General features: G+C 31.0%; 2 protein-coding genes across 5 annotated transcripts; one reads left to right on the top strand and one right to left on the bottom strand.

The window, feature by feature from the left end:
* Positions 1 to 4: 4 nt before the first annotated feature.
* On the bottom strand, positions 5 to 4,690 carry LOC100646707 (syntaxin-12). 2 transcript variants are annotated; one of them, XM_012309412.3, is made up of 6 exons: positions 4,355 to 4,690; positions 3,369 to 3,628; positions 3,070 to 3,235; positions 2,860 to 2,987; positions 2,287 to 2,420; positions 5 to 2,214 (listed from the first exon to the last, which is right to left on the bottom strand). In XM_012309412.3, exons 2-6 carry the CDS (start codon positions 3,593 to 3,595, stop codon positions 2,039 to 2,041), a joined length of 831 nt encoding a protein of 276 aa, XP_012164802.1. In that variant the 5' UTR covers positions 3,596 to 3,628; positions 4,355 to 4,690; the 3' UTR covers positions 5 to 2,038. The 2 variants fall into 2 exon arrangements, with proteins under 2 accessions (XP_012164802.1, XP_003396179.1); XM_003396131.4 differs by having other exon boundaries at positions 3,369 to 3,572; positions 4,355 to 4,680.
* A 400-nt stretch (positions 4,691 to 5,090) lies between these two features.
* LOC100650115 (eukaryotic translation initiation factor 4 gamma 2) lies at positions 5,091 to 21,097 on the top strand. 3 transcript variants are annotated; one of them, XM_012309410.3, is made up of 8 exons: positions 5,091 to 5,201; positions 11,059 to 11,170; positions 11,300 to 11,516; positions 11,599 to 12,535; positions 12,616 to 12,753; positions 13,002 to 13,891; positions 14,097 to 14,399; positions 14,725 to 21,097. In XM_012309410.3, the coding sequence occupies exons 4-8, from the start codon at positions 11,638 to 11,640 to the stop codon at positions 14,830 to 14,832; spliced, it is 2,337 nt and encodes a 778-aa protein (XP_012164800.1). In that variant the 5' UTR covers positions 5,091 to 5,201; positions 11,059 to 11,170; positions 11,300 to 11,516; positions 11,599 to 11,637; the 3' UTR covers positions 14,833 to 21,097. The 3 variants fall into 3 exon arrangements, with proteins under 3 accessions (XP_012164800.1, XP_048262724.1, XP_048262723.1); XM_048406767.1 differs by lacking the exon at positions 5,091 to 5,201 and adding an exon at positions 9,820 to 9,917; XM_048406766.1 differs by lacking the exons at positions 5,091 to 5,201; positions 11,059 to 11,170 and having other exon boundaries at positions 11,289 to 11,516.
* The last annotated feature ends 110 nt before the right edge of the window (positions 21,098 to 21,207 follow it).

Here is a 21,207-nt window from a genome sequence, read left to right as displayed (position 1 = left end):
TTAGTATCATATATAATGCAATTTATTTTGAATGTTAGTGGTTAGTTGTATATACAATATTCAAGTTATAATCTTAATGATAACGTAATCATTGGACTGTTAAATTCTGGAATGCCTAATAATCATATAAGAGACAAATTGATTTATAGAAAATGGCTGTCTCAATCTTACAATAATCTGTACTGTATTCCTTTTTTAATGTTGTAACCTTCAGCAAAAATACGCATAATTCATAATAAACAATATTATAATTCTATTAAAGAATGATTATAAAAAATTATAGTATATTCATAATTTATACAATTGAATTATGCTTAGATTAAGAACATGATATTTTTATCACTTTTATATGTCCTTAAAAGTTCTTACTTACATAAATTATCATGTAGTTAATAAGAACTACATAGTAATATATAGTCTCTTGTAAAAATGTAAGCTTGAAAACAGTTTTGAAGAAGTCATCAGTAGGCATACTCTATATTATTGACATAAATCGCAAACTGCAATAAGTATTTTTTAATATTTTCTTAGTACCTGTGTTTGTATATAAAATAGTAAAATGTTTCAAACACATGAAAAATGTAAATTATTGTTTTTTTCTCAATATATTACATATTTTATATTGTAAAGCTGTTTAAAGTGACTGATCTGTAAAAGTAAAGAAGCTGCGTGCGCATACATATAAATACATGTATTCATATTAATTTATACATAACTTTAAACATAGATGAAAAGATGAAAAGCGATAAGTAACAGTATTCATGACATAATCATATAATCAAAATTTCATTTTCAGTTTGTGCAAATTTATATTTCCAAAATAAAGAATGGAGATAATACGTTATATGATATTACTTTTATAACAGACACATAATTAATTATTCAATAATACGAAACGAATTTATTGTTCCAAAATGATAACATGTAAATGACAAGCTAGTAAAAGAATATCTATTTTACAAAACATAATTTCTACTTATCACTTTTCATTACATTCAATTGATTAATATAAAGTTGAGCAGAATCTATCAGTATACATCATTTATCTGAACGGTAAAATATATGCGACAGAAAGTTACATTTTTAAATAAAAACCAGGGTACAGAATAGTAATTACATATTTATAGCACACAATTATAAAAAATGTTAAAACAAGATATAGTTCATTTAACAAATGCTATCTATACAAATCTTCCAACATTGATCAATGTAGTGCCACGTTGTTTATTTCACGTAATTCTAGGATAAACCCATATCTTTTTTAAATCACTTTATGCTTTCATTTGTGACCTTCTAATATCAATATAATAAAACGTTAAATAACACATTTTTTAAAGATTTACCATAATAAATAAATTAATGAATAATTTTACTACTTACATTAAGTAATTGTTTAATTATGATAAGTATATATCAAAATGTTGTATATAGTCAATCAGTAGAGTACATAGTTTTAATATGAATGTTTGATAAACAATATCTATTGCCATAAAATTTGAAGCTATATTATAACATTAACATTGTGCTTCGATGCTGGTTGTATTTATAATGCTGTATAATTTATTGAGAAAATAATATATAATACAATTAATAACAAAATGACTTATCAAAGTTTTTGTTAGACAATAGCTTGCAGATACAACAAAAATTACAGTTACTTTGCAATATTCAAAAGTTTGTTTCTGCTATTATTAAAAGCCTTTTATAAAAAATGACGCGGATATTTAATATCTTTGTTATGCTTTGCTTCAATGTGAGTTATTAAATTGAAGTTGCTTTAAAATGGAAAATAAAAAACAAGTTACGCGGTAAGAACATTATATGTTTTACAAGTTGGAAAGTAAACAAGGATAATACGTTTGAATTATATTAATTAATTTATAAACGAATATAAAATAAGTCTATCCTCTCCCCATATTGCATATCCAATATATAAACTGGCAATTTATATTTTTCCACGATATTAGTACTACGATCAGTAAGATAGATTGAGACAACCTTTTTCATTTGTTCGCAGTATCTACGATGATTAGGAGCGCTAACTTAATTTAGTGACTAGAATAATAATTAATATAACGGCAACTATGATCACGAGTAACAGTAAGACAAAAACTTTCCGTCGATATTTACTTAGGTAATTACTTCCCTTAACTAATTCTTGCGCTCCCAGTTCAACATTCACGTGAACATCTTCTATTTGATTCTCTATCGTGTCTACAATAATAAGCATTTATAAAAATATGCAAAAACGAGATATTTTTATAAAATTTGGACAGAATAGCTCACTGATTGAATCTCCTTGCTGATGCACCAATGCTACCAGTTCGCGTATTATTTGGTTTACATCCAAAATATCACCTTCAATTCGTTTTATCCTGTCTTCTCTCTCTAACAGTATGTCCTGTTGGAACTCAAGATTCCTAAGCACATCAGGAAAGAGAAGTACTTGTAGATTACTTTTTTATCATTTTATGTATAATCAATAATATAATTTAAAGGACTTGTATTATGTATTAGAATATCGATTAAAATAAACTTACCATACACTCAAGTGCATTTTATAACTTTTCTATATGAATAATACACACTGTAATTATTTAATCTTTTCGATGAAATTTTTAATTTAAGCTATTTCGATATTCATACTATAAAATCTATGAATTAAGCTCATATTACGAAAATCATGAAAAAGACCTATTTGAATCTTCATTTTTTTAATAAGATTAGTATAATGTGAACTATTTCTCATCCAATTGCTTGTATGCAGACTGTGAGAAATAATCAAGCTCTTTTCATTACAAATATGTGCAGATATAGTTATGTATATCTATCAAAATGAGCATATGGTTTATTTCAAACCTTTGTGTCACTTTGTGTTCATCTTCCTGAGCTTGAAGTAAACGTTGTTGTTCTTCTTCCTCGGGATCCATAGGATTTTCTATACTAGTTGTAAGCAAAATATGTCTCTTCATTTTTTCAGCAATTGACTACAAATTCCATAACAAAGAAATTATAAGTACATGATAACATTACAATTAACTAGGACACAATTAATAAAATATATTTTACCTTCTGCATATCTGAGTATCTTTGCAATGCATCTTTGAAATCAGTGGTAAGTTTCTCAATTTGCAACTTCTGTTGTTTATCACCTCGCCTCATTAGCACTGTCAGTCTTGCAATGTCTTTGCTGGTTTGGGTTACTACTTGATTTGTGCTTAACTGTGTGACATGCCTTGTTACAAAATAAATACATAGAAAGTAAATATAAATATGAATTGAAATGTAAAATGTTAATAGGACATTAAAAAGTATCATATATATCTAAATTATTTGATCTTTATTTCAAATTTATTATAATTACTTACACCTTATCTCTTAGACCCTGATTATCTTTATTGGTTCCAACATTTTTATATGCACGTTCAAGCGTCTTCCAACTTGTATTTATTGTATATATGTTAGTAGTAATATTTTCACTGAGACTATAAAGTTCAGTAGGACTAAATCCTACATCAGGTACATCTGTCCGTTGATCCGTGGACCCATATGTTTGAGAACAGTGAGCCATTCTAAGAATAAATATAAGTTTCATTAAAATTTCTCTACTTCTAAAAGATTCAGAGACCTGCAAAATTTAAAAATGAAAAATAAATACATTTATAATTTTGGCGAATAATTTTTTTACGTGTAACCTTATGTTTATATATATAAACACACAATGAAATCTTAAAACCTATATGACACATCCATGAATAACACTGATAAATTATCACATATATGAATCACTATTAAAACTTTAAGGACATGTAAACATTATAAAAGAATTTTTATGTATTCCAATGTATTTAAATTAACATCATCTTTTATTTGTTTATAATTGTATATAATTTCTATTCTCCTAGATTAAATATATTTAATCTTACTTTCCATAATACTGTTAAATGTATGTACCTATTACACGTATTTCAAGTATTTTTCAATATTTATACAAAACACATAATGTTCAAACTTTTAAATTTTCTGTCAATGGTAATATTGTTAGTAAATGTAAAATTTATTGAACCCTAGGAAATACAATATAAATATGTATCAGATGAATGTTTTGAAGCTGTCATAAAAATGATATATTAGTTAGAATAATATAGTATAATATTATATGATACACATATTATATAGTAAATCAAAATTTTAATCAGCATGTATTAAAATTCTGTTCTATTTCTATTCGTCATTATGCAGCTGAATAGCATTCGGATCTTTAATGATATACGGCAAATACGTACACGAAAGAATAAAATTAATACGAGATAAAAATGCATAAATGAATATGTGACAAATATGTAAAACAAACCTGACTTATTTTATCACAAATGTTCTTAATATCTAAATATAAATTGCTTTATTAATTCACATTTAAAAATCAAGAGAACTATCTTTATGTACTGAATCTTAGAAACTGACAGTTGCCTAAATGATCTAATCCACCGCCTATGTGACAATAGCCCCTTTGTATACGAAACCGCAATTCAGACAGATTTCCACATTATCGGCGTTTCATATTTTTTAAGTTCAGATTCGGTATCTGTAAATAATCCATTTACTTATCGACTAATAAAAATAGATCTATTCTCTAATAATAAATTATTAATAATATAATGTACGTCTTGCGAATTTCAAATTAGTTTGTAATATAAAAGGAATTTAATATAGTCTACTGTGTCTACAACACCGTCAGTACTACTAGATTCAAAACATCACTTGGTAAACACTGTTTTATTTTATTATAATAAACAAATATAAATTGTAATCTTTCATATAAGGAAATTAATTTTTTTTAGAAAATTTCCTGTTAAGAGAAATAAATAAAAATATTAACTTACAATATAAAATAATTTTTTATCCATTCATAGAAACGAATGTCTGAAATACCGTCTTATATATTACTACCGCTAGGATCAAAAATAAAACTAATGGTACATTTATTTTAATATATTTCTATACGTTTAAAGCAATAAAAGGTAAGAAAAATCCGTAATAAAATTTTTCTATTGAACAGTTAAACCGACTAATAAGCTACTTTCCTGCAGGACTACATGTTAGTCGCATGGCGGACATTGGCTTGACAAGACGTACGGTACGGAAGTTCCCGAGTACGACCGACTGATTGCGAAAGCCTTCAGAAACAACAACCGTCGGCCGTAAGTAAACGCTATTGTGATTTCTCATCGTTTTAGTCGCAAAAATCATACATTTTAATTTGTCTGCCTGCTACTATAACCAATTTAATACTAGTTTACCACGTTGCGTGTATTTTCTTCACGAAAAATCTGGTTAAAAGTTGGGAAATTTGGTAGAATTTTCTCGAGGGTTGCTTTCGAGTCAATACAGCTCGTACATAGGTCGTGCGTCATGTCGGTTCCGAACGCATCTTCCGTTCCGTCGACTCCCTATCGTATTTTATAGTTTTATATCTTGTTTTAATTCCAATTTTTTCATTCGATCGACTAGTTCTCGTTTGAATAACAGCAAAATTAAACAATGCACGAGTGGTAATTGAGTGTTGTTTGCAAGCACCTACGCAACTCCCTCCCACTTTTGACATTTTAATCGGTGTGACTTTTGGTGTAGGTTCATTCCTTTATCTTCTAGCATGTTTTATACACGTTTCAAGCTATGCAGATCTCGCATTTTAATTAGAAGCATATTTTCTTTTAAGCTATACGCGAAAGCAAAATTTTCGACGTTTATGATAAATCTCCTTCCACCATTATGTTCTGTTGCCTAGCTTCCTTTTAGATGAATTTTGAAATTAGTACCTTCCTTTCTTCGATTGTTGGTTACTTTCTGTTCAGTTGCAAAATCGATTCGTTTATTTAGAGAGTCCTATGCACACTGCTTACGTCAAAGGTTTCTTTAACTCTGCCCTATTCTTTTGCTCATCTTCGAATCAATCGGCTGTTTCTTTATTGTTATAGGAATTTCTTAAGTTCCCTTATACTACCAAAAAGCCATTCGTGATACGTATAATTTTGTGTAAATGCAAGAATTTATTTTAGAGAATTCAATTTTATTTTGCTATTCTACCACCCCTTACAAATGGGGGTAGTGCTCTGGTTCTTACGCCCATATTGGCCATATTTTATCTTTATCGTACTTCAAAAACGAAGATATATTTTCACGTAGCTCTTAAATTTTATTGGTGGAAGTAATAATTCCTGTAAAAGGATTAAAGCATTAAAAGCTTTTTTATTCGTTGAAAAAGAGTGAAGTTGGAATGTAAAAATTAACAGGGTTAGTCGTCTCTTAAGAATTTCCTTTAGACAAATAAACTTAGGAATTTTTCTAGTGATATATTCTAGAATAAGTTTGAGAAAAAAGTGTTCGTTTCGACAAATTTTTTGCTGTTCGATACACTGATACATTCGTTTTGTGACGGATATGGAGACAGACTCTTGTAAACATATGTATGCATGGAGCACACATACGTATTCATCGATCAATGTGCACGTACACGCATAGGCGTGTACGAAACCAACCAGCCGTACACTGTCATGTTTCTGACGTTCCGCTGGAATTTTTGTACATATATGGCCTCAAATTTTCGATTAAGATAGATACTTTTCATGTTCTCCATTTTATATATTTAAAATTATAATGTCGTTCCTTTGGTAGATTTTACATTTATAATTCATTTATCTTTCTATTCATTGTTGTTCATTGTATGCTATGGTTGAACAAAGAAACTACAAAATGATGCCGAACTAATAATATATTGCGTTATCTTTCTAACAGAGAACGAATTTTTAGAATTGTTTTTATAAATTTCGAATTTCTGTTTATTTAAAAAAAAGCATTTCTGGCAACTATTTTTCATCTATTTCGTTTCGTCATAATACTTGAGCAAGTGATCTTCAATTTCATTTTTGGTTCATTGTGTTTTTCTCATTAAAGATTTTTTTTAATATATCAATATATTGTTAATATATGTGATTTCTTTCTTCAAATTTAAGTTATAATCTTTTCTATGGTCAAAGTATCTTTTTTGTCAAATCAAAACTAAATTAGGATATAAAATTCGAAGATTTATAAGCATGATTCGGTTGAAATTAATTTTTATATAGGAGTATATGTAATTCGTTCAAAATCAATTTTCGTTTCGATGTGAAAAACTTGTCACCTTAGTTTCTATAATGCCATACTAACGATCCAGAATTCTAACGATTACAACCTCGAAACATTTAATACTTGGGGCAGAGCGTGTTACAACATGCGCACCCGTGGCGAGCGCGTTCGTCGTGCGCCTTTAAATGCTCGGCCATATGACTGTTCCTATGTCGGACGTGTGACGACCGTATGTGGCCTCTTTGTTACACCAAACTTAAACGCTTATCGTACTATGAATAGACGTACTGATTTTCTTTCAGCTGTCCACTTTGTGCGGCTAATTTGCACTTCGCCACGTAACTATGTCACTTGCTAGAAATTTTTGGTAAATTCGGTATCTGTGTTTCTGTGCATGTGCTAATTATGCGAACCATAAAAACGATCGTGAATGTATAAAATAAAATTACAACTCTCCGGTAATTAGATTATAGTTGGAATGTCGAGAAATTTTTAAATTACATGAAATTCATTAAATAATGAGATGTTAAATAATGTGCATTGTCGTGAAAAATTTTAGAGGCAAGGAATTTTGGTCCCTTTTTGTGTAATGCTATTTCTCTAGCGATTATTGTTTATAATGTTGGTAGTATTATCATAGATCTATTTGCTATTTCTTTCTTTCTAGAAACATTTTAGAATATTATTACCGAGAAAATATTCTCTATAGAAGTTGCTTTAAGTGTTTAGTGAAAAATTTCATTTGAATTAGAGGTACTTCACTTTCTTTTTCCTACAATCGCTGATCTTATGCGTTATCGGCCTTCAAAAGTTGGCAACCTTGTTCTAACTCGTGGAGTGCAGCCGTCACGGCGCATCAATGACGTGTCATGAGGAAACAGAATAATGGAGTGTCTGAAGTATTCAAAGAAGGATAGCAACTGCTCGATCTAAGTTTCGTTGTTATCTCTTTGTTTATTGTTAGCACGTGGCTTCACTTGTACATAATTATTTTTTAAGGTCTCGTTTAACGTCATTTTACACTATGCATTGTTCAAAATTGTTAAAAATGTTACTGTCCTCATTTTAATTATAATTATATTTAATTAAATATTTAATTATATTTTCATCAGTAATTTTAATTTTATTTAACGAAAAATACGCAATATAAATTATTACAAGGTAATATCTATTGTGGTAAACATATTTAAAGACATTTAAACTTTTGGATTATTTTTTGCTTTGTTTTACGATAATAACATTCGTAGATATACTTATGACATATTCAACTTGGCATGCGCTGTAGCTTCAAAAACTATAAAATTGGTATAACTGTTTCTTTGCAATCTGTTTCTTTGGAACTTCCGGTGTCATAGTTCCAGAATTCCATAGATATTTAAATCATAGAATGCATTATTTTTATGATGCATTTCCATACAAGTTTTGTATACAATTTACGATGAAATTATCAATATTTAAAATTATTATTGAATTATTATACAAAAAAAAGAAAATTACAAAAAGTATTTGATTATAGTTTAATTACATATTTGTAAAATTATTTGTATATAGTACTTCGTTTGTCATGTCCAAATTGAAATGTTCGGTAGATATTTAAATGCGTATATTTAAATTTAAACAAGATAAATTTAGAACTGCTAAGAAATTTCAATTGTTATTTTGGGTAATCGAACAAGTCAAAGTGATTGCCTTCCCTAAACCTTCGTGTACTTGTCTGACAACGAAAGTAATATAAATTTAAAAGGAAACGAAACCAAATACCGGTTTAATGTACCAAAGAAATTTTCAATGTCGAAGCATGTTGCAGACAGCAACCTTCGTCGTGCAACCCAAAGTAATACTTTTTAAGTCACAATATATGTATGTGTAAGTACATACATATTCAATGGTATTTAGTTTCCGCTTTTACCGAGCGAGAATTTTTGTGACCGTATATTGATATTCCAAAATTACATTGTTCATCCAAATTTTCTACATTTCTAAAAATCATTCAAAATAATTTACAGCAGTATCGTATATATCTCCCATTTCTACTATGTTATTACTGTTAACAATTTCAATTTGCTCTTGGAATTCTTCTAATCGCAAAAAAGCTTGTTATTTCAATACATTTATTTTTCATCATAAAGTACATTTATAAAGATAAGCAAAACACTGCGCAGATTACTCAAGTTTCATTTATCGCATAAATTACCATAAATGCATACAATAATTAAACATTAAAACTCAAATTTATACATGTATATTTGTCTGACAATTTTTGCACATACTTCTAATTATTATAGATTCCACCTTACTTTTTCATCTCATAAACAGAGATAAGTGTTTTTCATGGTAAAAAAAAGTCTATAATACTGCGATTCAAAGAAAAAGAACATTGCACAAAGAACTGTACATAGACTTGATATTGGAATCTTTTCTGTTCTCGAGATAAAGCTATTCTCTGTTTTCCTCCATCCGGTAGCATATAATTGAAAACAGACCGAAGGTTTTCCAGTCATGCACCCTAAATACATGGATCGCTTAGTAGAGGCGGTCAAAGGCGACCTTAGTCGAAGTCAGGACGAAGTTGTCCGACCTCGCCCGATCATGCTGGCGATAGAAGCCGAGATCGGTCGAGGTGAGACGACGAAAGGTTCATTGACCGTCTGACCATGAGCCGCGCCCCACATACGATCCTCTCCACGTTTATCGTCCACGGCTTTTGGTTGTTTTGTTCGTAACCGATACCTCAAGATCAAAGCCGTTTCCCTGGAGAAGGTCCTCGTCCTGCCCGTTGAAGACCTTCACTTGTGAGCGCAATAAGGCTGCACACTGTTAATCCGTGCTTCCTGCCGTTAGAAGTCTTATTCTTACAAGTAGACTGCGGATGTTTATGCATCTATAGGAACCTTAAAGCTCCAGAAATCCACATAGTATGCAAAACTATAGTTTATTCAAAGTATAATAATATTTGCTGTAATATTTAATAAACGAAATAAATTTTTGCTTTAGATTCCATTTCTTTAATTGTATTCCAAAAAATAGGAATTTACATAAACATCTAGCAGCCTACTTATAAAGTAATTGATATTTTGTTATTATATACAATAGATGGAAAAAAAGAAATTTAATTTATTTTTTTTTAAATTTGTTTTGTTGTGATTTTGTATTTTACATGTTACATTATGCTCGGTTTCTATTTACTTGACTCCAAAATGATGTTTATTATCAAAAGAGAAATAAATAGATGTTTGTGTTATGTTTTTATGATTTATTAATTGTTGGACAAGAGTGAATGTTTCTCACCCATTTTGCATAATCATATTTAGTACTACAATGTTGAAATATAAAGAAGAAAAAATCTACGTTCTTTTTTATTTACAAAAATTGTATATGTTTGAAAATTTAATTTATTTTTGGAAATAAATTTGTATTGTACAGTTTACATAAGTATTATATATTTAATATATTGATATTAGTAAATTCTTTAAAAAGTAGGATGTTCTTTATTTGGAAAATACTTTTCAATTGTTCTTTTCATAAATTTATCCCTCCGTTTGAGAAGTCTTTCATAGAGACATTTAATTTATAATTATATCATTATTACATAATGATATAATTATCACATAGTAATTTGATGACAATAGTATAAAATTCATTAAATATATTGTAGTACACATAGTTCAAAGATTGATTAGATTTAATGGAGAAATAATAGGAATGCATTTTGTGCAAAGAGATAAAATTATAATGTACTTTTTCAGACTGCACACGATAACTTGTACTCTAAGCATCCCAATTGCATGTGTGTTAATACATCATATTTTTGCATCATTAGGTACAAAAGGCTGCGATATTAATAGTCAAACATGGATGGAGTAGCATGCGTGTAAGCAATAAATTATTGATGAAATGACAGGTATTCTTATTGTAATCTTCTTTTTGTTTCAGCTTCCTAAAGGAAGATCTGTGTGCTGTGATTTATCACTCAGGGGGCCGAAACACGCGCAACAACGGACAACCCCACAGGACCGGGGGGTGCTTCTCGTGTCTCGGGAGGAAGGTCAGGGTCTAGAAAGTTACCTTGGCTATAACAGTCATACACGAGCTGCTTCTTTTTACACCCAATCAATCTTCTGTGTTCACTGTTATTTGTAACACACTGAAATTAAAAAAATTCGATGCCTTCCAGGGACGATATTCGCTCCCTATCCGCTGAGCAACGCTGGATCCCTCCTTCAACTGTTAGACGCGATGCACTCACCCCAGAAAGCAGAAATGATCTCATCTTTAGAAAGGTGCGGGGTATTCTTAATAAGCTTACGCCGGAAAAGTTCGCAAAGCTGAGCAGCGACCTGCTCAACGTTGAGCTTAATTCTGATGTGATTCTCAGAGGTGTCATTTTTTTGGTAAGAAGATGATAAGTGCTATAATATGTAAAATAAAATCAAAATCTGTATAATTCAATATTTATTATCATTACACTTTTAGATCTTCGAAAAAGCACTTGATGAACCCAAGTACAGTTCTATGTACGCACAGCTGTGCAAACGGCTGTCTGACGAAGCTGCAAACTTTGAACCACGAAAAGCACTCATTGAAAGTCAAAAAGGCCAAAGCACATTCACAGTTCTCCTTCTTAACAAGTGCAAAGACGAATTTGAAAATCGTTCAAAGGCAAGCGAGGCATTCGAAAATCAGGATGAACTTGGCCCAGAGGAAGAGGAACGCCGACAGGTGGCTAAGCGCAAAATGCTTGGTAACATTAAATTCATCGGAGAACTGGGAAAATTGGGAATCGTATCGGAAACGATTTTACATCGTTGCATCCAGCAACTATTGGAGAAGAAAAGGCGAAGGAGATCCAGGGGGGATACTGCCGAGGATATCGAATGCCTTTGTCAAATCATGCGTACCTGCGGCCGTATCCTTGACTCGGATAAAGGCCGCGGACTTATGGATCAATATTTCAATCGTATGAACTCCTTAGCTGAGAGCAGAGATCTTCCTCTACGCATCAAGTTTATGCTGCGTGATGTCATTGAGCTACGCCGTGATGGCTGGGTACCGCGTAAGGCTACCAGCACTGAAGGTCCAATGCCAATTAATCAAATTCGCAGTGATAATGAAGAGTCTTCGAGGGGAAATGGCTTCCATAGACGTGAGGATCGCCTCGGAGCTGAATTTTTAAGAAAAATGGGACGTAGCGGATTAGACATGGATATGATGGGAAGTATACCATTGACTTCTCCATCGTTCGGCATGCCATCCCCATTCAGCCCTAACGGATTCTCTGGATCTTCCGGGGTTACTTATGGCCGTCACAATCAACGTAACCAGCCGGGTTACTATCAGAATCGTAACCAAAACAACTATCAAGGAAAACACAATCAACAGCAACATAATTCACCGCAAAACTTCAATAACAGTACGTATTACTTTATTAAATGGTAATTTATTATTAAAACATGTACGTCTTGCTAATGAATCTGTTTCATTGAATTACAGATAGCAATAAAGAACAATTACGCTTCAATAAAAATAAGATGTTGATTGGGCATCCAGAAGAAGTATCACTAAGACCATCAGCTAATTCTATGATGTTTAAACAAACTAACATCAATCCCAACCTACCTCTCAACAGTGGTATGTATTTTTGTTAATAAAATATTATTTAGTTTTGCAAATATTAATTTTTCAAATGCTTAGTGGTAACTGTTAATAATGTATACACATAATTTGGTTGAAAAAGATAATAACACTAACATATGGTTCAACCAAATTCATAGTCTTTTTAAATAATCATATCTAATTTAGATGTTCAAATTTAACATATAAATGCTAATACGCATGGCCGCACACAGACAATTTCTAATTATTATTTCAATTAATAGATCTGTTCACAGGACGAGCATCGGAATTACCTCTTCTACGTACTAGCACATTAAAACCCAGCTCGCCATTATTGCACAAGGAATTGTCACCAGCAATCGTAATAAAACAAGGTCCTGTAGATAAACGAGAAAAAGCTCGTGATAGAAAGGACAAAGGAACCTCTAGAGAAGAGATACTGAAAAAAGTGAACTCCTTGATGGACGATCTTGCTTCTCATACGAATATACAGGACGCAATAACAGCTTTTCAAGATCTTAAAATACCTGAACGATTTTTACGTCACGCAGTTTATACGTTATATTCTAATACATTAGACCGCGGAGATTCTGAGCGTGAACTCGCAGCTAAACTTGTAGTTGAATTGGAGAAAGCAGACATGATTACCGTACAGCAGATACATGAGGGATGGAAAGAACTAGTGTCCAATATTCCAGAAAAAGAGAGTACTGTGCCTTGTGTAGCTTCTCACGTTGCCTTCTTAACAGCCAAGGCTATTGTGGATAATTTAATTCAATTAACCGATCTGGTTGCTGTGACAGAAAACGGTCAGCATCATCCATTGTTTTTACTTACACTTCAGCAGTTACATAAAAGCCAAGGCAAAGCAAGACTCACACAGATCTTTAACGAGAGCAAGGTGAATCTTATTAGCCAGCTACCTGAAGCAGACAAGACAAAAGAGAGACTTGCGGAGATCTTGGAGGACAGAGAATTGACTTTCCTTTATCCGCTTCTTAAGATCCAGGGAGATATATGGCGTCAATTAGAATATGACCCAAATCCTAATACTCTTTACAAATGGATCAAAGAAAAACTAGAACCTTCGCATCATTCTGATTCAGAGTTTATTAACGCTTTGATGAACGTTCTTCTGAAATACATTACACAGGTTAGTATAAAAATTAATTAAAATCGTTATTTTATCTTACTATATTTATTAACTATGTATAATTTCTTTTTACATTTTTATTAGTATTGTATCATTATTATAGTCATTTTGTTGGTATCGTAAATAGTTAAAAATCTCATGTCCCCTTTTCCATACTTGATTTTGATATCTTTATAATTATTTCTATTTTTCATGTTTGTATTAGGAAACAATACTGGCACCTGGGGTTGATCCTTCTAGTGTAGGAAAATCAGTAATAGATAAGGAAAAAGCATTACTGGAAAAATATGCACGTTTGATGCGTTTACTCTTCGTCGATATAGAGTCTCAAGTGACAGCTCTCCATGCACTTCAAGCATTTTGGTTCTCGCACAATTTTCCAAAAGGGATGCTATTGCGATGGTTTGATGGACTTTATCGATTAGAGGTGATTGAAGAAGATGCCTATTTCAAATGGAAAGAATGTGTTACTGATGCTTATCCGGGCAAGGGTAAAGCATTATTTGAGGTAAATAGGACTTCAAATTTCATAATATTACATTAATGTTTCAAATTTTATGTATGTCTACAAATTAGCACAGTACTATACAGTACAATATAATCAGTATTTTTTATTGATGAAATGCTCCTGTGCTATAAAAAGTACACTTAATTGCATAACAATTTCTATGAAACACTTGCTCAATACCAATACCAACTGCTTAATACCAATACACTTTTTTTGTCTTCGTAACTATAATTATTCTATTTGACATGTGATTAGTAATTTATATCGTGATAACAAACTAAACTTAAAGAAACTTGTATTAATTAATAATGTTTAAATGGTGTAGGTCAACAGTTGGTTAACATGGTTAGATAATGCATCCACGGAAGAAGAAAGTGATGATCATAACGACGATGAAGACAACAATAAAAACTACAGAATGCAAAAACTGTGAGAACAATACGTTCTTCCGGTTACCTATAATTTGGAATAGGGTTTTGCTATCTATATTACTGGACCAGGCGGTTTCAGTTTACTAATTGAGTTGTCTCCATCTATTGCCACAAACATCTTGTTAGTCTGTGTCAAGCCCTCGTTCAAAGAAGATGAAGAAGACAAAGAAGAAAAGGACTTTACAATCATGTCCACAAAAAAAAAAAAAAAACAATACGGAAAACATAGTTTGCAACCCATCGAGTGGTTTGCAGCAGACTTTCTAAGGAAGAAGTTTTAGAATGTTTTAGATAATTGAATATTGATATGATTTGTTATCATATTGGGCCAGCAGATGTATCAACATTCGCCGCTGTATGAACATCGGTGCAGAAAGAAACAAGAAAAAAATTAGTCTGGTGATTTGTGTTGTCAAAGTTTTTGTCTAGTATTGTGCATGTGTCACGTTTTTGTAAGTCTTTTTGTCCGCGTCACCAGCGAGTCGCTTGTTATCTCTGTGTACCAGCTTTTACATTTATTATGAGGAATTATTATCTATTATTAACTATTATATTATTATTACTATTATATAATTCATCACAACAGTCGAAATACATCTACTTTTCCTAAAGAAACAGAAAAAGATATCCATCAGAAACAGAGGACTGACTCAGTAGTATAATATATAAAGTGCGACTAATTAATTCTCTTTAAAAGGTAAAACAAAAAAAAAGAAAAAAAATTGAATGAATTTGTAGATCTTGAAAAAACGGAAAACACTGAGTCAAACTTATACACACACCAATCAACCAAACACCATTTTTGCCCATGTACCTATATTTGCTGCTCCATTAATTCTACTCTAAAATACTAATCAAAGCAACCAGCAGCCAACATCACAATTCACTTTAACGTAACATAACATAAAAAAAATTTAGTGACACGACTAAATCGTATTTAAAAATAAACATACCTTGGTGTAATTTATTACAGATGGCCCCCTGGTTGTTCTGTCGATGAACCAACAGTCACCTTACCTTCTTTTCCTGCCTATAATCTCTCCTAATTAGAATTCTACGCATCAACATACAATATTTTTTTTTAATTAGTGCGTAACTTTCAGACACGATGCCATAAGTTCGCCTAAAAGAAAGTTAGTGCAATATCGCAACTTCTCATGATCGGTGAAAGAAGAAAGCAGATATTAATTTAGAAATTAATTCATCGACTTTCGCTTTCCCAATAGCACATTCGAATTGAATTAATTTTGTTAAGCCTCCTTGTACGTAATTATTATTATACACCAATTAATTAAACATAAGAATTTGGATACTTTTTTCTTTTTTTAATTATTTATCGATAATATTCCAGGATAATGTACGCATTAAAAAAAAATTGTTAATTGCTACGTCGCCCTCCAATGAAGAATTTGAATTAAACTGCATCTTTTTCCCACCATGTAGTAGGTAATTTGCACCCAGAGTGTCGTCAGTCCAAATACTTATGTTGAATCGATCATTGTTAAATTTATTTCTTTTTTGAATACACATTTATCGGAGGTACGCATTATTCACAAATTAATTGAAAACAAGTTCTAGAAAAATAAATTCATTATTCTCGATACATTTAATTCAAATCGTGTGTATCAGATGTGTATTCATTTATTGTTTTATTTAATTCTCAAAGATAATGACTTAATCCTCGCTGCGATAAATTAATTCTAATTTGAAAATATTCTTTGTACGTGGAATATATTTAATAGTGACATTAGTGTAATATTTTAATGAATATTTGTGGTATAATTATGTGTTTTGTTTGTTGCCTTCTTATTATGAACATGAAAAATAAGAAAAAATAATTATCTACATAAATAATTAGTAAATGATTAATATCAATAAGTACTATTCAATTTTTCAGCTGCTATGTAACATGCGATATTGTACTTTAACTTTATTAATTTATTTTTCTCCACGTATATTAATTATAAATTAATTGAAAATGAGCAAAAAAAAACAAATAATGCAACGTACGAATCATGTATAATATCGTCAGTATTATTTCTCACATAATGGACTACATTATAATCGTTTTTAATTGATCATAGACATTAAACTGATAAGAAATCTCTTTTATCTTTATCAATAAAATTTGTTCCTAGGATTATCATCTTTACGACTTTGTGTCTGTCGTTCTCTCTTTCACCATTCACTGTTCATTTTCACGGTTAACAAAAAATTTACGAAAGTATTACAATTTTTCATGAAAAAAACCGCTTTTCATATTTTCAAAAAAATTTCTTTCCTCATCTTGCATTAACTTCATTATCACAGTATATGACATTGTTTTGTCGTACTTTTAAATTATTATCTAAATAATCTTATAAAAATATCAAAATGGTACCTCATGCCCTTTTCTCATTATTTAGTTCTCTCGATTACCATTGTTATACTCACGTGATAATTTTAATAAATGCGTACAGTGTGTATATGTATATACATACATACATCCTCTTACTAGCATAAGAATCTCTATTTACAATGACGTGTATTGCTTTACAAGCTACTTTTGTATAAATCACGTTTATCTTCATCATCTCATGGACTTCCGAGACATCGTGAATATTCTATCTCTATCGCATACTATATAGTATAAAAGCGAACAATATGTATATTCGAAGATCAATTCCAAATTGACATACAGACTTTTTGTGTATATTTTGTTCTTCAAAACTATTCATATATATATATGTAATAGCGATACTATGTTAAATTCCGTGTTGACAACTGAATATATGTAATTCGAGTAATACATTTGAAAAAAAAGAATCATGTTATTGAAACGATATAAGTAGTAGATAGAAAGTATCATCTAATCAAGTTTATCAACCAACGATTACAACTCAGTGAATGTCCTATCGACAATGGACATAATAAGAAAAAATTTTTTAATTGTAAACGCAATATAATTCACACTATATAAGTGAACGTTGAAATTTGTCAAAGAACATGATGAAGGAACGATGACCGATATTTCGACGATATCTCTTTCGCAGCACTTATAATGTTTCATGAATGTGAGTCACCTGATGTCTTTTTTATGTATATTTCGTGTGGAAACAATAATCGTACAGGGAAAAATTCAAATTGACCAAATACATGACTAAACTCGACTTTTATACGCATACTTGTCCATAACTTATACGACATACGTAACTCATAAGAAGGCGTATTGATAATGGATCGTTTAATGTTAATCAACAGAAGAATCAAGATTTCTGTTTTTTACCTCCATTGTTACTTACCTCCTTTCCTTTCGTCATATATTTACGGCGAAAAGGGTAAACGAAATTAAAGTTTTGAACGTCGAATTGTCAACATTTTAATATACAAAATAGCATTGTTGGACTTGTAAAGCAAAATCGCTCAAAAATGATTCAAAAGGAACATTTCTCGTACCAATATTCCTATTTATATACTGCACATTTAGAGGTATATATACATATATTATATATATTCGATAATGAAAACAAATAATACAAGTATATGGTGATACGTGATGATTTTCTGGGATTTTGAGATTTATCGAGAAAAAAAGATAGATAAACTTCGACTGAAATAAATAACTATAACAAAAACTTGATATTATACAAGAGAAAGTGCGTTCGGTGTATATTATTACTGCATGCAATATAGCATTACACGTGTTTGGCTCTAATAAACAGTGTTTATTTGGTATACGTGTAGAGCCTTTTTTGAAAACACAACTTTGCATACATATAAACAAATTATAGTTAACTATAATTCTAAATACGCGACGGTATTTCAGCAATTCTCATTCTTTCTCTACGAGCGTTTCAATTTTTTAAATCTATATTGCTAATAACATTTACATTAAACTGATGTAACATATTATCAACTGCCATTAGTATATAGTATATATAAACGAAATATAATGCTTTTATCATATTGTAAAAAGTTATCTCGAGTACATTCGTACAACGTTAGTTTATAATCTTACCTTTAACAAATTTTGTTCATTCTTTGTTTTTTACTGATCCCTTTACAACAGACTTTCGCCGCGAAATCGATGAAACAAAAACGGATTTCAATGTTATCTAAAAAGGTATCGTTTCTAGATGTTACTTCTTACGTGAATCTCGTTATCGTGTCGAGGACATTCGATAATCCAGTTTACATTTTGTAAAAGAACATAACTTGTCGCTAAACGTTATACGGCAAGTATGTGTGTCATGTATGTATACATAGTCTAATTGGCGTGCCAGCGTTTCCAAATTATGTGTATGCGTTTTACGGCACGATGCAAAACACTTTGTCAAATGAAACACAATGCAGATATAGGATATGTTTTAAAAATGAGGCGTGCGATAATAATTTGTTCTTTTATTTTTGTTGTTGCGCGCGTGCGAGCGGTCTTTCTCATCTACGATCCAACTTTAACGACTTTAATAAAACTGAACAATCGTCGCGAAGAAATATAAATATAATATAAGATAAACTAATCACAGACTCTATCTTGATATATTTTTTTTAAGGTATTTACATTAGCAAGGATCGATCATTAAAGCAATACTTGCTACTTTATATTTACTTTTGATACAAGTCAACTAACATTTCTCAAACAAATTATATTATATTATCTGATAAACTGCTTAACAATGATAGTTGTACCATTTTAAATGAAAGTAAGGCGGGTATCGATTTATTTTAGAGTACGACCTGATTTTACTTCGGCTATGCACCACATGTATGTATATATATATATACGCACATATATATATACACATGTATGCGCACGTATGTATGCGTGTATGGTTGTGTGTACATGTTTTTAGGGATATGTGAATATATCTGTGTGTGAACGCATAGATAAAATTTCCTATCCGTGGAACAAGTTCGATTACGTAACAAATTTGCATTTCCCTTCACATGCAGTTTTAACAGTAATTTTCGTCCAATGTTAATTCAATTTTCGACGTTTACTGAATACATTACGTAAACAATCATTTATATTCACAAGCGAGAAATAAGTATGTTAAGATTGAGTATCCGATGAAATATCGTTTGATCGTTGAAAAAGGTTAAAACTAAAACGTTTTGACAAATCAATAAAACTCTTCTTTCTTCTGTATCGTATTGACTTTTCTTTCTTTTTTCCAGCTACTTTTTTACACAAATTTCTCTTCATCTCGTTCTCTATATTTTGTTTCTTTTTCTTCGAACACGTAAAACATCGAACAATGTTGCAGTGAGACGCGACTTAGGTACCAGTGATGTAATATAGAAAGCATGGTTCTTTAAATTGAATGGCAGTGATAAAAAATGGATCGTCATCATGCGTTTAATTACTCTTATCGCTAGTAATATAGTGTATGTATACAGCTAGGTAAATTTTCGATGATACACAAGTGAGTACTGATACTGTTTGTCCAAATTAAATTTTTATTAAACACGGTTTTCTTTTCTGTAACATCGAGGACGAATTATAACATAAATAATTATTATTGATCAGTATCACTTTTTTGCGCTCAACAATGAGTCTATTTTTAATATAACACTGGAAGATAGTACATGAGGGGCGGCGGCGGCGGTGACAGCGGTGTCTTTCCTCCATCTGCCAGTGCTCTTTTCTCATTTATTTCCCTTTCTTTACTTTTTGGGCTTTTTCATTCACTCTTCCTCACACACACTAGCATTCACCAGACTTCCTTTCTTTACCACGCACACACAACACACACATACACGCCTATTTGCACATCAATTTTTACTTTCGCTCTCAACTACACAAAATTTTTTGGTATACAATTAATACCCAACCTAATCTAGCCTAAAAAACTCTTTTTAATCGTATTGTGTAAAGCATGGCGGGTGATATATACATTGCACGGGAACAATTTATGATCAGATAGCAGATGTTTCTTTCTTTTTCTTTTAATTATCATTATTAGATAGATAGGAAACATATTTAGGATGGCAGGAAGAAGGGGGAACAGAGGTAATTGGCGTAATATATTCGTGTGCTTTTTTGCATTTTGTTCGAATATAAAGTTGTGTTTTGTTTAAAGTGAAGATCGCTCTTGCGCTCTCTATCACTCTATCTTTTCTTCATTCTATCTCGTTGCAGAAAGCCACCACCACCGCTCCCCGGCTCGCATTTGCGTTTCGCTTGTGTTATACTGCTAGTTACGAATTATTCACAAAAAATGTTCAATTTTTCTTCCATTTCCTTTACGCCGTTTTTATTCCGTTTCTTTCTATCATCGTTGTTAAGAATTTGAAAAAAAGAAAGCAATAGAATTTCTAATGTCTATTTGTTCAAAAAACTGTTTTTAGCAATGCAATTTTTAACCCTTTGAGTGCTGAATACTCGCGGTCTATGC

This window comes from Bombus terrestris, chromosome 6, assembly GCF_910591885.1.
Source record: "Bombus terrestris chromosome 6, iyBomTerr1.2, whole genome shotgun sequence".
Lineage (NCBI taxonomy): Eukaryota > Metazoa > Arthropoda > Insecta > Hymenoptera > Apidae > Bombus > Bombus terrestris.
The sequence above is the reverse complement of the archived record's forward strand: the minus strand, read 5'-3'. Positions and strand labels throughout refer to the sequence as shown.